General features: G+C 49.1%; 1 protein-coding gene across 1 annotated transcript; it reads left to right on the top strand.

Annotated features, from left to right (window-relative positions):
• Window positions 1-9,041: 9,041 nt before the first annotated feature.
• LOC116231905 (pancreatic secretory trypsin inhibitor-like) lies at window positions 9,042-13,798 on the top strand. Its single transcript, XM_031597916.2, has 4 exons — window positions 9,042-9,678; window positions 11,129-11,169; window positions 11,770-11,882; window positions 13,638-13,798. The coding sequence occupies exons 1-4, from the start codon at window positions 9,513-9,515 to the stop codon at window positions 13,711-13,713; spliced, it is 396 nt and encodes a 131-aa protein (XP_031453776.2). The 5' UTR covers window positions 9,042-9,512; the 3' UTR covers window positions 13,714-13,798.
• Window positions 13,799-15,173: the final 1,375 nt, after the last annotated feature.

Genomic DNA, 15,173 nt, shown 5'->3' with positions numbered 1-15,173 from the left:
AGGCTTTTTATTTCCAAGGTGAAAAATTGGTTGTCTCTGTGTAATTAAAAAAAAAAAAAAAAAGTTCTTTTATAGCATCTATGGGAAAATAGAGCAGAGCGTTTGAATGTGAAGCCAAATTCCCTTTATTTGTCTACAGGACTCTCTCCTGACAGCCTGATCGGGGTCCATCTCTGGGCAGGAAGGGGTGCCACCCCTTGTCACAGCACCTCGCAGTAGTTCTTTCAGCTATTTCTGGCTTCCTGTGCTGTCCCTCAGCATTCCTCCTAATTGAGGGCTTTTAACACTAACAGTGTTGAGCAGCTGTTCTCCGTCTGGCATGGGAGAAGCACAACCAGATCTTTTATTTCAGCTTCCTCCGTATCGAGTGGAAACGTGACCTGCACCCTGAGCAGTGCCCCTCCAGAGAGAAGCCTTCCTGCCAGCGCTCCTTTTGCCCACCCATCCCATCCCATCCATCCCATCCCGTCTTATCCCATCATGCCCAGCTGGCAGCCAGAGATCCCAGTTGGATTTGTCCTCCCAAGACCAAGCTCCATCCATACATGTGGGAGGGGTTGAAGGCTCCCAAATCTGTGGCAGGGAGAGGACACTGATATCCCAATGGTTATGTGATACAGTGTCCAGAGGGATGCTCTCATCAGTGCAAGAATCACAGAATTGTTAAGGTTGGAAAAGACCTCTGAGATCATCTAGTCCAATAGTCAACCTATCACCTCCATGCCCTTAAACCATGTCTCTCAGTGTCACACCTCCACATTTCTTGAACGCCTCCAGGGATGGTGATTCCACCACTTCTCCAGGCAGCCTGTTCTGATGCATTACCACTTTTTCTGAGAATAAATTTTTCTTAATATCCAATCTGAATCTCCCTTCGCCCATGTGTGGCACAAAGGGCACAACATTCTCCATCTGCAGCTGCTAGAAGCAGAGGCTGCTGCTCCTCACACTACTTGCAGACAATATATCTTCCATGTCTTGTCTCAGTCCCTCCACATGCATCAGCTCATGCCTGATGTATGTGTGCTGTTTGTGCTCGCTGTGCCTGAGCATCCCATCCTACAAAGGAAAGGACACGGCTGTGTCATGAGGTGATGCTGCCCTCATCTCACACACATCTGAGGTCAAGGGACACATTGCATTGCAAGCAGTGAGGCTGCTGGGCAGTATGGAAGGACATGCCATGTGTTATTGCCCATTTGATGCCTGCTCACCAGCAGCAGGAAGAAGAGACTGGACTAGGAGCAATCCCTCATATAGACTGGGAAAGGGTGAGGTGTTGGGTGCAACAGACATACAGTACATCCACTGAGCAAACTGGAAAATGGGGTGGGAGGGTGGCCAGTGAGTTATGCTGAGCTTGGTGATCTACCAGCCAGGGTATCCTTACAAGAGAGGTGAGGTTTGCTTTTGTCAATGTTCAGAAGTTCAGAGAGAGGCAAGCATCTGCATGCTCCAGCAGCGCCCTGGGCAAATTGTGGCAGTCACCAGTCAAGAGCATTCAAAGATCATAAACCAGGTTCAGATGATCATGAATCATGGCTTAGAAACCACAAACAAGTATTAAGCCTCTTTAAAATAATGGCATTTACCAATGGACTCAGTAGGGGTGGTTCACTTTTTCCAGCCTTCCTCTGAAACTAAGAGAGGGAAAGGGCTGAAGCAAAAGCAGAACTGTTCTTGTAGTGCTGGTGCCTGGGAACAGGCCCAGGGGAGCTTGTGGCACAGATGTGGGATCAGGGGAGAACAGGGCAGCTCCAACTTGTCCCCAGCTCTGTGATTTATATACTAAAAGAACAGAAGAGCATGAAAGCAATGAGAGCACAGGGTTACCTAGGACTAGGAGGACCCAGAGGTCTCCTCCAGGATTTTACCCCTCCAACCCACTGCCAGCTTTCTGTGTCTCGTAGTGTTCATTTCAGTTCATGACAGCATGGCAAAGCTGGGCATCATGGTAATTACTGATGACTTACGCTTCTGGCCATGTTTCTATAGAGGCTTCAATTATCATTTGTGCCTCTTTGTTCTGTGTCCATAAAAATCCCAGGTCTCTGGAAGGCTGGAAACTGAAGTTATGGAATCAAGGAAACTGCAGAGCCTGGATTTGATGGGAAAGGGTTCTCCTGACCAAGAGGCAGCAGAGCTGGTCAGGCTGAGGGACACAGCCAGCTGTGCATGCTCCCTGCTGCTCCACAGCCCCTTGTCTGTGGTGTCCAACCCCCTCCAGGTGACACTCTGAGTGCTCAGCTCTGCAGCTCTGTTCAGCTGCATCAGAAGAGCCGAGCACAATGCTCAGGGTTATCTCAGCTAAACAGATGCAGGACAGTGTGCCCAGCATCACTGCCTCAGCATCACTGAAGGAGAGCTGCCCCAAGCAGCAGTGGGGCTGCCTTCAGCTCAGAAAAGGGATGGGTTTCTTCTCCAGCTTCTCCAAGTATTTACTCCGGAAGCATAGCATGGGAACCTCAGCTGGCTTTGCACAGGAAAACCAAGTTTCTTTCTAAGGGAGGTGTGAAGCTATGAGCCAAGGGCGTCCAGAAGCTCAAGAAATAGAAAGAAATGAAGAGGATCCTGGCAGGGATAAATAAGGATAAGAAGGGAAAGCATCCTGCAGGCAGCAGCCACAGGCTTTGGCAGCCTCTTCCTTGTGTAGAGGAAAAAAACCCAAGTTGAAAGCTGCTTGGGAAAGAAGGTTCAGCAGTGAGTTAGTTCATCTCCTCTACCAGAGCAACAGGAGTGCTCTGCATATCCCTGATGCTCCCAAGGCCGGGCTGCAAACATACCGGGCATCAAATATAATGTCACATTTATTAGGAAGTGATTCAAGCGGAAAGCTCACCGAGGGACACAGGGAGCTGACTACATGCAGAAATCAAAGGCAAACCCTTGATTGAAAGGAAATGTTTAGGCACTATGTTCAAAGGCTGCGTAAATCAAAGACAAAATCCTTCTTTAATCAAGGCCGTTGACCAAAGCTGAAAGCACACCGAGCCGTGACGTTGTTTTCACAGCCAGGCTGCTCTCAAACCCCAGCACCCCATAGCCATGCCCTCCCACTGCCAGCTGGGACCCCAAACTGGGTCTCGTGGCACTCCAAACAAAGCATACTTTTGGAGGGACAATAAGCAAAAGCCATCAGCAAAGGCCCAGAGCACCATGATGCCCTCATTTTAACTGCCTTCGGCTTTCAGCTTCTGTCTTCGAGCTCGAGCAGTCATTAAGAATTGGAGCAAGCATTAATTGGGCCTTATCTAACCTCAGCCCAACCCAAGGGTCAGCAGCAGGTTGCTGAGGTTTATCGGTGTTTAACCAACGTTTATCGGCTTTGGGGAGGTTTCACTCCTGCGTGTGGCAATGCAGGGATCCGGGAGCATTGCTTACCCTCACCAGATAGCAGATAGGAACAATCAATACGATGATAAATGCAGATTTATTGCCGCTACGGCAACCTGAGATAGCACTAGATGCTGGCAGGGTAAAAGCTTGTCATGAATTCGATCCAAATTTATAAATGAACTCCTGAAATAACACGCCATGTGTCTCATGGTGCTTCATAGCAGTGAGGTTTCGAGGAAAAGCCAACTCTGGAAACAGGAGCAGCATTTCCAACCTCCGCCAAGGTCTCCTCTCCCTTTTTTGACGTGTTCAAAATCAGAGTCCAGCAACAGAAACAGCATCACCAGCTCGAACCCACATCCACTGCTTTTTCCTTTTCCTACAAAAATTTCATTTATATCAGACTGCAGAAAAACTGTTCTTCTCATTTTAAAATCTCTCTGGGTCTAACAAGAAGAAATGCTGCCAGAAATGAAAGCCACGTTTCATAGTCTGAATTACTTTTCCCTTGCTTTCTGCATCCCTCTATTTTTCAATAGCTAGTTTTCCCCATATTTCTAAGAGGCTGAGAGCTCTCTGCTGGAAAACCTTGGCCTCTCTAATTGTCCAAAACAGAGCCAGAACAGACCTAAGAGCTTCACCCTCTTTGAGCCCCGTATTTCATGGAGATCAGAAGTACAATCATGTTTTCCTGAGTCCTGGCCTGGGGAGAAATAGCTGTGAGCTCTGCCAATGGAACCCACAGGAGTAATCAGAAATGACAAATAATTCTGGGGTTGTGACGAATGTCATTTGCAATTTTTTGTTCATTTGTTTATCAGTTGGATTCCAAAGTAATGGAAAGGAGTCTAAAAACTGAACAAGAACTTGGACATAATGTGAAATTAAAAAAACTAATAAATGTAAGAAATGTGAAAATGTTCTGCATTTCAGACCTCCACTGAGAGCAGCCTAAAAAAAAACTACTGGACTTGGGAACACCGGGTTAGTTAAGGACCATAGAGGGAACAGCTTTGCTTCTTTGCTGCCTTTTAAAACATTCCATGGAAAGCACTGCTTCCTTCAGTTGGGTTATGAACCTCTCCAAGGATGGGGAGTTGGGTTGGGATGACCCTTGTTGTGATTTGTCTCCATCACTCCATCACTTCTTCTGTAAAGCTTCTGGAGGGCTCTGGTTCCATCTTCTCCCCATGACCTGACCACTTCTTCACCCATCACTGAGCAAGATGCAGCCCTGGACAATGCATGTATGGTGCTGGGTCAGATCAATCCTGGGGTCAGAACAGACCAGATAATCCTCCAGGAGTCCATAACCTTTAGAGGAAGATGCCAAACCCTCTTATCTTCTTCAGTAGTGAGAAAGGAGTGGACAGGGGGCTGCTCTTAGTTCAGAGGAAAGTGGAGTCTCTTGCTGGAGGAGATAGAAAACTGAGTTCATCCAATTACTGAGCACAGCACTTAATGGCTGTGCCCTGGATTGCCCTGGCAGCCATAAGGGGCAGTTGAATGTGGAGGCGGGAGGCAGAAAGGGTTTAATAAAAAAAGCAATTTCATAAAGGAATTCTTTGCTTTTGGCATTTTCTGTAAGAGTGGGAAAATTATGCCATTTCCTCAAAATTGCCAAGAAAAGTGAGAAGAGCAGAACTCTGTGCTGCAGCTGCTGGGGGTCTGACCCCACACGCTCCCACTGCCCATAGGCCAGGAGCCAAGCTGAGGGGCACAAGCATTTAGTGCTGCCCTTTGCCCAGGATCACTGCAGGGATGAGCAGGGACCATCTCTGCAAGGGACAGTGCCCTGAAGCCATTGGTGTGAGCAGGAGTGACTGCAGCTCAGAGCTATTCCTCCAGCCACGTGCCCTCACCCAGTAAAGCCACAGCAGCTGAGGGGAAAGGTACTGGGACTGAGCGTGGCTTGGTGTCACTGCAGCAGTGGAAGAGCACAGGTAAATGGGCCAGGAGCTGGGCTGGGGGCTTGCCACCACGCCAGGGAGATGTGCAACTGCAGCCCAGGCAATTTCAGCTCAGTAATCCTCACTAACACATCGCCTGTCCCCGTCACATCCATCCTCCTCAGGAAGCATTTGATTGGCATTCAGGCACGGCCTCTTCTGAACAACCCAAGCTATGATTTATGCGATGCCTTTGTTTTCAGACACTGTTGTCAGCAATACCCATCCGCAGGCGAAACCGCCGATGCCTGCAGATTTCCAAAGGTTGTTATCATGGCTGCGCTGCCCTTGCTGAAGGGTAACAAACAGAAGCTTTGGTAAAAGTAGAAATGATCATTTGCTAATTCTCGCCTGTGGCTGTGTTCAGCCTCCTCCCCTGAAACCAAAAGCCCCAGGGACAGCACTTCAATTCAGGAAAGAGGAGAAAACAAATTGATGTACTGTTCTGGGTTCCAAAGAGTCTCCTACGGCTGGAGAAAATAAGCGCTATTTTCACACCAGCCAGTCACAGGATCCCGCTTCCCAAACTGTCAGAGTGCTCAATATCAGAGCAAGAAAACAGTTTTCTGTTTTTTCTGTTGAGCTTTAAATGGTGAAGAATCCAAGACGGAATCGCTATGGATTAAAAAATAGCCAAATTATGATGTTGGTTATTATGTTTGGTTTTGTTTGTGGGTTTTTTTGGTTTTTTTTTTTCAGTAAAAGTCATGTTTGAGCAGCATCCTCAGGATACAAGAGCAGCTGATCACTGCACAGCAGCTAGCCCTCACCTTGCTGATGCAAAGTGATTTACTCTTTCCTTTGTGCCCAGGGAACCAGCCGCACCCTCACTTTTCCTCCAGGCATCTTCCACATTTCTCATGGGCACCGTGTCCTTCTCCCCTCCATGGGCATACCATGAGGATTGCTCACCTGCCCTGTCTTCACCAGCTGCTTCCAAACCCAAACTGGAAACCACAGGCAAGATCTCCATGCTACAAAGCTTATGCCTGCAAACTCCAGGCCTGGCAAACTGGTCAGATAACAGAGCTTTATGGAACTGGGCCCATGAGAGCTTTGGCCATCTTGGGAAGTTTCTCTTGTAACACCTCTTGGGTTCCCATCTGCACCAGCCTTTCTCCAACCTCTCTCCAGCCTCTACTCGTCCCACATCAAGCTCTGCCATCATAACCTTTCACCTCCCTGTTCCCAGGCACCAGCACTGCAAGAACAGCTCTGCTTTTGCTTCAGCCCATTCCCTCTCTCAGCTTCAGAGGAAGACTGGAAAATGTGAACCACCCCAAGTGAGTCTGTTAGTAAATGCCTTTCTTTTCAAGGGGGTAAAAACCATTTGCAGTTTCTAAGCTGTGATTCATAATCATCTGGACCTGGTTTGTGATCTTTGAATGCTTTTGACTCATGACTCTGTTGCAATTCCCCCAGGGCACTGGTGGTTTTTCTTAGTAGATCAAACCTTTATCAACAAGCAATTTGCAGCCTTGATGCAACAAGTTCTCCTCCAGCTTGTCATGGATGGCCATCCCAGGGAGATAGGTGGGCTCCCAAATATTTTGTTCCTCTTCAAAGTAATTCTTCATTCATTTGCAACATTATATTGCACCAAAAAAAAAAAAAAAAAAAAAAAAAAAACCAAAAAAAAAAACACTCAAAATTGGAAGAGCTCTGATTTGGCCAAAAGGTGGTGCAGATATCCCACCTGCAAAAGGGGGATGATCTCTTCCTGCTGATCTACCCAAAGGTAGACCTGATGGCTCAGAGTATCCTTCCCCAGCTGTCCCTACAAGAGCCTTCTGGAAGCCTAGACAATCCAGCAAAAGGGTTTGCAGAGCTCCTCTGTCCCACAGTGCATATGGTGACTGCATCCAACATGGTGACTGCCCCACTCCAGCCCCTGCTTGGAGCTTGCCTGTCCTCCCCATTTCCCATGCTGGGGGCTGTGCTCAGCAAGTCACACCGCATGCCTGACTCATTTTTCTCTACTCCTCCAGCTGATGTGTTTGGAGGAACACACTGCTCTGACAAGGTGACACATCCCAAGAAAGCCCACACTGCTGAAGACACCTCCCTGCTCCCTCTACCAGGAGCACCCAGCGCCATAGCAGCTAACAGCTCTTTTTCATCCCTCCCTGCTCAAATCAGCCCTGAGCATTTCTGTTTGATTTTCCAGAGAGATGTAGAATATATGTCAATCAGACGAGCCCTGAAATCCCACATTTTGAAGGCATCTTACAAACATACAGGTGTCAGTAGAGGCGTTTGGGAAAGAAGGGCAATATCTAACAGAGAAATTGCATTAAAAGCCTTGTGCTTGAGTGCAGCAGCATTAGCAGCCTATGTTGTCCTCCATTTGGCAGAGGCAGCTGCCCCTGAAACAGTTGGTTTGGCTCCGTTTGTTGTGGAATAACCAAGTTCAGCTCATTGTCTTGCATGATGTGGAGTTTCTTCTACACATTTCAGTAGTAAAACACTTAATCTCAAACAGCTCTGGGAAGGGTCATTAACATGAAGTTAAGTTACTGCAAATCCAACATGAGCTTAAGCAATCAGAGGACGAGAAGCGTCCAGGAGGCAGATGGTCCCTGCTTTGATGCATCTGGCTTGCAGAGGAAGGAAAGATGAAAACTACAGCATCATACATACCTGCAGTGTTCCAGAAACCAACAGTTCTCATCTGCAGATTAGCTTTTGTAAACACCGAGGATTTACCCACTAAACTCAAGTTTGGAAATATGCCTGAATGTTTCCAAGGAATCTGAGGAAAGATATTTCTTTTTCTGGACAATCAAAACTATCACATTTCCTGGCTACAGTGAGATTCTCTAAACTGGAAAATGTGCAAACATGTTTTACTGTGAGTGGGCACATCCCAAACAAGGATAATCAGAGAAACTCTTTTCAGCACTGCTCTATTTACATATGTTAAAGACTGAAGAGGAAAATTTTATCCCCAGTTGGCCTGCCATAACCATAAACACCCTTACTAAGTCTTTTTCCAGCTTTGGGAAGTGACACCAAGGCACTTAGTGGCACTGTCTGCTTTACTGAAGGAGCAATATGGACAGTGCTGGACTTAAATGAATGTCTTTCATCTCTAACAAATGGCCATACCTCACTCCTCAAAGAGTAATACTTTGTCCCAGGCACCCAAAGGGCTTCTGCCTGCTCGCAGAGATTCACCAAGCACCCAACCTGGATGCTCACAGAAGCTGAGGGGGTCACACCCAACACCAGCTTTAAGTAATCCATTAATGAAATGCAAAATGCCATCCAGAGTAGTTCTTACAGAAAATGGTCCTAGGGAGAGCAGAGGGAAACCTAAGTGAGAGTAGGAAAACTCTCCTCTCTGTGTGGGCAATCTCACAGGGAACGTTTTTGGCAAGTGAAGCATCCTCCAGGGCTGCATTTGGATTGGGGTCTCCCTTGGACAGCAGGGCAGCTGCCTGAGCTGAGATTCCTGTCTCACAAACAGCTCCTTGAATTGCTCTTGGCATTGACTTTTTCTGCTCAGCTAATTAAAAATCTGTCTTTGAGTCATAAGCCCCCATTAGTAATAATTTGCTTTGCACTTCTCCAGTGATTTATGGCTGAGATATCAAAGTGCTTTAGAAACATTAATTAATCCTTCTAATACCCAAGGGACTGATCCACTGCCTGCAGCGCACCACTGCAGGAGTAAATGCAGGAGATCCCCAGGGCTCACTGGAGCCCGCAGGCAGGGAGAGGGGCAGGGAGCAGCACCCGACCCGGCCAGCTCAGTTCAGCCTGCGACCAGAGAGAGGGGCAGGCAGAATCACAGCTCTACACGTGCAGCCGCAGGAAGCCTGAGGCACATACGGGCTCTCCATCCTCCAGCAGCGGTTCCTGCTGCTGCCTCCATCTGTCCAGGCAGAACCTGTTACTGTGATGGCTGTGAGCCCTGCGAGTGGCAGTGGCAGAGCTGGTTGTCAAAGCTGCACACTGATGGAAAGGGGAGCCCGGTTCGTGCGGACGTTCCCTTGCTTTTCTGACCATTTCTCCAGCCTGGCTCTTGTACAATGTCATTTCTTCCCTGCAGCCCCATGCACAGTGTGTGGCTCCAGCCCTTGTTATTGATAAGGATTGTGACCGCCATTGGCGTCGGGAGGCTCTGCTCCTTGTGCCATTTGCCACCTGGCGTTGTCCCTGTACTTTCACCGTTGTCATCATGACACTGTGGGGTGGAGCTGGCCACGGAGGGTGGTGCCAGCGATGGGAAAGTATAAAGGCCTCTGCACAGGCGGTGAGAGATGGCATCTCCGTGATCCAGAGCAGTGTCCTCTGTTTCCTCTTTGCTGTCTCCAGCTGAGCATCACCTTGACCATGAAAACAAGTGCTGTTTTCCTGCTCCTCTTCCTAGCGATCAGCTTCACCCAAGGTGAGTGCCACATTTTGCTTAGGAGCCATTTCCTCTCCCTGCTCCAGCTCCAAGCCTGCTGCGTGGGAAGGCGAGCCTGGGAACGGGCCGGCTGTGCTGCGGCCTTGCTGCTGGCAGTGAGCAGCAGTGCTCCCAGAGAGGGCTGCAGTGTCAGCAGGCACTAAAGCAGTGTCTGCAAGCAAGCCTAGAGAAGTTTTAAAGGTGCTCAACTCCCACAGTGAGCAGAGCTGCTGGGCTGAACTCTTCCCGTGGGGCTGGAATTCGGTGGGAGCTGGTGATTTCTAGGACGGTGCAATTCTTTTAGAATAAATAGTTGTTATTCTAGTTGTAAAGAAGTAAAACCAGGAAGACAGGAAACAAATCTATGGAAAGGAAAATGCAATTCTTGTTTCCAAAGTCAATGTTTAAGCCAACTGTGTTTTCAAAATCCCATATGGTGCAGAGGGATGAGAACATGAGTTGTTGCTGCTCTCCAGGTCCCGCTCACCAGGGATTTCTGCATTAGCAAGTTCATTCCCAATGCTTCTGAAGCCAGACCATCATCCTATTTTTTGTGCTGCAGTTGCCATTGCAGTGCGTTTGAGCACAAAGCAGACCTCCTTTTATATGAACTAAGCATGTACAGAGCCACAGATCCTGGGACTGGACTGGTGCTCATTCAGAATAAAGCCCCTCAAGCACAGAAGTGTGACTACCAGATCCTCAGCAACAAATCACTTCACCCTACAGGCCCACTGCTATTGGGCCACACTGACTGGTGATGTAGATGCAGTCTAAATGCTTTGAGCAGATGAGTTCTGGATCTATAGGCAACCTAAAACCATCTTCCCAGTACTCCTTTCTGCCAGATAGATGCAGGCTGTTTTTCAAAACAACCCACCATGTTGGGTTGTTTAGAAAAGGCCACAGCATCCCAGCCATCAGCTCAGGGCCAGCTTCTCCATGGAAAAGGCCAACAAAGTCACAGCTTGCTCCCACCAGCTTTGGTGTGAAACCTCAGGGTCTAGCGTTTCTCCTTCTAGTAGAGACCAAGTTGCCTTTTGCTCTGTTTCCTTGTGGTTCAAAACCACTGACACCAGAAAGTTCACCCCGGATTTACTCCAGGAGCAGTCCAGCACCAACAGAAGTTTCTCATTTATCCATGAACGTGTTATAAGAGATAACAAAAGCCACCTTTGCTCCCTGACAGCTGGAACAAACATCATGGAAAGTCACAGGGTACACATCTGGCCTTGAAAGGAATTGCACCATTGTGCGCTTTCTGCTGAGGGAGAGAAGTAAAATGGGAGAGATGCAAAGGAGGGAATTATTTGCTGGGCTTTTGAAAGGGCAAAGCTCTCAGAGTGAAGACACACAGTCCTCACGCTGAAGCTTTTTGTTGGGACCCCTAGAAGCCAACCTGAGTGAAGAGGATCCTAAGGTGTCTTTTCTCTCTACACGCTTTCTCTAGGCAATGCTGAGCCTGACGGCGCTGCTGGCCAAGGAACAGAGGTGAAGGCTCCTGTTTCTTTGTAGCATGAGGATATGGACAACTCTGGGGAGTGAGCACTAATCCATGCACTGGGATTCCACTCTTGCTACATACAGTGAAATAACATGAGCTGCTGGGCTGGGAGTGCATGCTGCTGCCTGCAAACCTCCTTCCACCTGCTGCACCACAGCCAAATCCCAGGGATGGTACTGGCCTTCCTTTGCATTTTCCCACACTCAGCAAAGGGAACCTGTTACCAAAGAGCTGAATGTTGCTGTTACCTGCCAAGAGAAGATCAAAGCTCCCATTGCTCTTTAGCTTCTAAGTGTGAGGGCAGGTATTCTTGTGGCCATAGAAAATAAAAACTGGGGATAACATGATCAGACACTGCCCGTGGAGCATTACTTGCTCTGTGTTGGCACTGCCGTAGGTGTGCAGGAGTGCCAGGTGGAGTTCAACTGCCAAGGGATGATGACACAGTCAGCTCATAGCAGAGTGCTAAGCAAGCTGGGATGGGTTACCAAGACATACAAAACATGCGCATTGCTGGGAACGCAGAGCATCTGTGGTAAAGTGAAAGCACGTTTGATATTCTCAGAATTTCTCTTCACTGTCTCCAGGCAGCATGTGGCAATTACGACGTAAGGAAAGGTTGCACAAAGAACTTTGACCCCATCTGTGGCACAGATGATGTCCTGTATGGCAACGAGTGCATGCTGTGCGTTCAGAACATGTGAGTATCCAGGCCTCCTCCAAGCCTAAATACCACGCAGATGATGACACCGGGATTTCCTAGACAGCAGGCTGTCTGCATGCAGCTGGGTGGAGCACGGGCAGCGAGCCCAGCACATCTGGCACACATCTGGCCTCCCGCCGAGGCTGCTCAGAGCATGTGGGCTCCTGCTGCGAAATAGGTCTGCAGGCTGTGCCGCGCAGCGCCCATCTGCCCACACACCGCGATCAAATGGCCAACATCTCCCCACACCTGCAGCTGCCAAGCTGTGCCGTGGTTCAGGCTGTGCTGGAGGCTGTCCAGAAGCTCAGACAAATGGCAAAACCTGCAAAGCCTGCCCGGATTTCACATGCAGGCAGAGAAGCGTGTGTTCGGGTGGAAGAAATACTCCGCTTTTCACACCAGCAGTTTACAGCTGAGCTCTGCTTTCTGTCTTCTCTGCATCTGAAAGGTTACAATTTGCTGTGGATATTTTTAAGAATAAGCCTTTATTTAATCTGTGCTGGTGCCAGATTGCAGAAGGCCGGGACCAAAAGCCAGTGAAGTGTCTGGCAAGACTTGATTCATTTCATCTATCTTGGGCCCTAGGTAATTCTGAGTATATTTATATATTGCAAGTGCTCCATGGCAGACAAGTGAGGGAATTACTTCCAACTCAATGCTATTAAGTACTTGAAAATCTCTATTGGGAAGAGTGAGTCTGTTCCATAAGCAAGTGCTGCAGTCTGCGTGGCTAAGGGAGCTTCACACTGGCTTTCCCTGCTGGGTTTGGGGTGACCACACTCATCTGCCATCAGCAAAGACATCTCCAACAGGAGCTCAGATTCCAGTCCCTGGATGAATGGAGCTGTGGAGCCAAATTCTGGTTTTTTAGAAGCAGTGTCAGCTGCAATAACAAGGAACAGAATCCAGATCACCAAAGAGCCTGGATGAGAACTGTTGGTCTGGCTGGCCCCTGTTCTTCATTAGCCCAGGCTCCAGCTCCATATTCTGTTCTTTGACACTTAAAGAAAATGCAGCAGGGCAGAGAGGTGCCGAGCGGGATCTCCAAATGAAGGCACTGCAGTTAATGACATGGCGCGGCCGTAATGACCATGCTGGAAGCCAGCAGCCCAGCACCAGCTGCCGGCTGCATTGTGCAGCAGATGGGGGTGGGAGGTTCGTCAGACACAACATCGTTAGGGCCTTGGCCAGAAACCAGGAGAGTGAGGAAGGCTTCGAAGCCATGTGAGCAGGGAGCGATGCAACATCAAGGGCTCCACGTCTCCTTGGTGCAGAGCACAGCTTTGGTGGGGATGGGGATCTCCATAGCCATGGGGAGGAAAGCGAGGGGTGCCAAAAATATTTTCCTTATTTTAGATACAGAAGCAGTCACATGGGAAGCTGGGAGCAGGCCCAATCCAAGCAAAGTGGCAGACATTTGTCTGCAACAAATTCACACAAACAAAGTTATAACCTTCAGCATCTCCAGCCAGACAGGCATTGGAGGTGACTGACGTTGGTCCTGCAGCAAGGAGGTAAACTGTTCTGCCTGGAGGCACTGGGAAGTGCCAGCTCTCTGCTTATTGGTTAATTAATATTAACCTATGCCCATGGTAACCCTGAACTCTCTGTCAAGAGTATGTGGGCTTACTTAAATGTAATGCTTAAAGGAAGAATTAAGCAGTATTTTTACTTCTATCCTCATCCCCTGAGCCAGGCTCTTTCTGTCAGGGACTTGAAGGCATCCTCTGGCACTTTTAACCTCTCTTCCAGGCAAAGACACACTAACGTGCGCATAAAGAACAGGGGAAAGTGCCAAGAGCCCTCTCCACGCTCCAGCTCTGCTTGAAATTAAAGGCACGGCTGTGATAGAGAAGATGGCATGAAGGTACTCCTCATCTCTACAAACTTCAAATAAATTGAAAGCATGACAACTGCTCACGCTGGGATTTCTCATACACATAACACACTCCTTTCCCCTACATTTAAAATACCTTCCTGGAAAACATGGGGAGGTTTGGTAACATCCACACAGAGTACTGATGGAGCCCCAGGGGAAAGTCCAGGTCGTTCCCAAGAAGAGCATCAGGCTTTTGGTTTACCAAGGAGCTCTATAGCATCAAGAATCCCGTTTTCCTGAACTTCCCATAGGGGATATTTTAAGCATCCTCATAACTTTCAGTGACGTTTGCTAAAAGCAAGGCATCAAAGCCCTCACTCCAGGGCTCTGCCAGGACGAGAGGTCCAACGGGTCCCCTCGGTGGTGGCAGATCTGCCTTCTCCATGCAGCACAGTGGAGCACTGGCCCTGAGGATCACGGCCACTCGGTGCCCGAGAAAGACAATCAGTCCGCAATTTTTCCAGAGGGTTAAAGAGAAAGAAAGAAAAAAGGCTTTTTCTACGGTGGCCTCGCCGAGCCCCGTCGCTCCCCCCAGGGCTGGCACCTCGTGAGCAGGAGCTGCTGCGAGGACGGGGCCGGGATGCGGAGGGAGGAGGTTTGGGCGCTGGAGGCCGCTGTTGCTCCGCGGAGCCGGGCCGGGGCCGCAGCTGGAGGTCGGGGCAGCCCCGGGAGCGGGCACGGCGAACCGGCACAGCCCGGCGGGTCCCGCAGGCCGGCGGGGATTCGGGCCGGTGCGCGTCCTCCGGCCCGGCGGGCACAGAGTATTGGCACATCTGAGCAAGGCTCGTTATGGGCTGGAGCATCTCGGTGTTCCTCGCGAATCACAGCCCTTGAACAGATGTCTGGTTGTCTTTTGAGCAAATCAAATGCTTTGTTCTTAGCAAATCCTGAAATTCAGTTTGGTTAGAAACATCTGCTTAAGTCCTCTTTACGTCCTTATGAGTTCTCTTCTTTGAAGAGGTGGCTGATGCATAAAAAAAAAAAGTGCATGATCAGGCTGAGAAGAAAGCTCCAGCACTCACTTGAAATGACAGATGCAGCCAGATGCAGCCGGGGGGTGGGGGGACGGCACAGCGCCTCTTCCCAGGTCTGCCAGCAAGTCTGCGGTCAAGGGAGAGATGAAAAACGGCTCACTTTGCACCTATGTAAAATTAATGCACTGAAGGAGGAAGCCCCAAATGCACTCAGGAGCGCATACTGCATCTATGCCTTTGCTCAAAGGGGATACTGGAAGCGTACCTCCCTCAGCTGGGATATTTCTAATTCTGCTGCATCATGAGGGACGGAGCACAGCATTTACCTTAGAGCTCTCTGCAGCTGGGGGGTAGGAAGGCAGCCTGGACCCCATGTTGCTCACTCACTGCTCCTGGACTTTGTGGCATGGACAAATCCAGCTTAGCGGTCCAGAT

The sequence above is a fragment of the Phasianus colchicus genome, chromosome 15 (assembly GCF_987193195.1).
Source record: "Phasianus colchicus chromosome 15, bPhaCol1.hap1.1, whole genome shotgun sequence".
NCBI classification, from domain to species: domain Eukaryota; kingdom Metazoa; phylum Chordata; class Aves; order Galliformes; family Phasianidae; genus Phasianus; species Phasianus colchicus.
The sequence above is the reverse complement of the archived record's forward strand: the minus strand, read 5'-3'. Positions and strand labels throughout refer to the sequence as shown.

Bases quoted from the DNA above. Each gene is read 5' to 3' on its own strand.
- LOC116231905 (XM_031597916.2), top strand. From the start codon at position 9,513: ATGGGAAAGTATAAAGGCCTCTGCACAGGCGGTGAGAGATGGCATCTC. The intron at 9,679-11,128 runs GTGAGTGCCACA...CGCTTTCTCTAG, and splicing joins AGCGATCAGCTTCACCCAAG to GCAATGCTGAGCCTGACGGC. The intron at 11,883-13,637 runs GTGAGTATCCAG...CCTCTCTTCCAG, and splicing joins ATGCTGTGCGTTCAGAACAT to GCAAAGACACACTAACGTGC.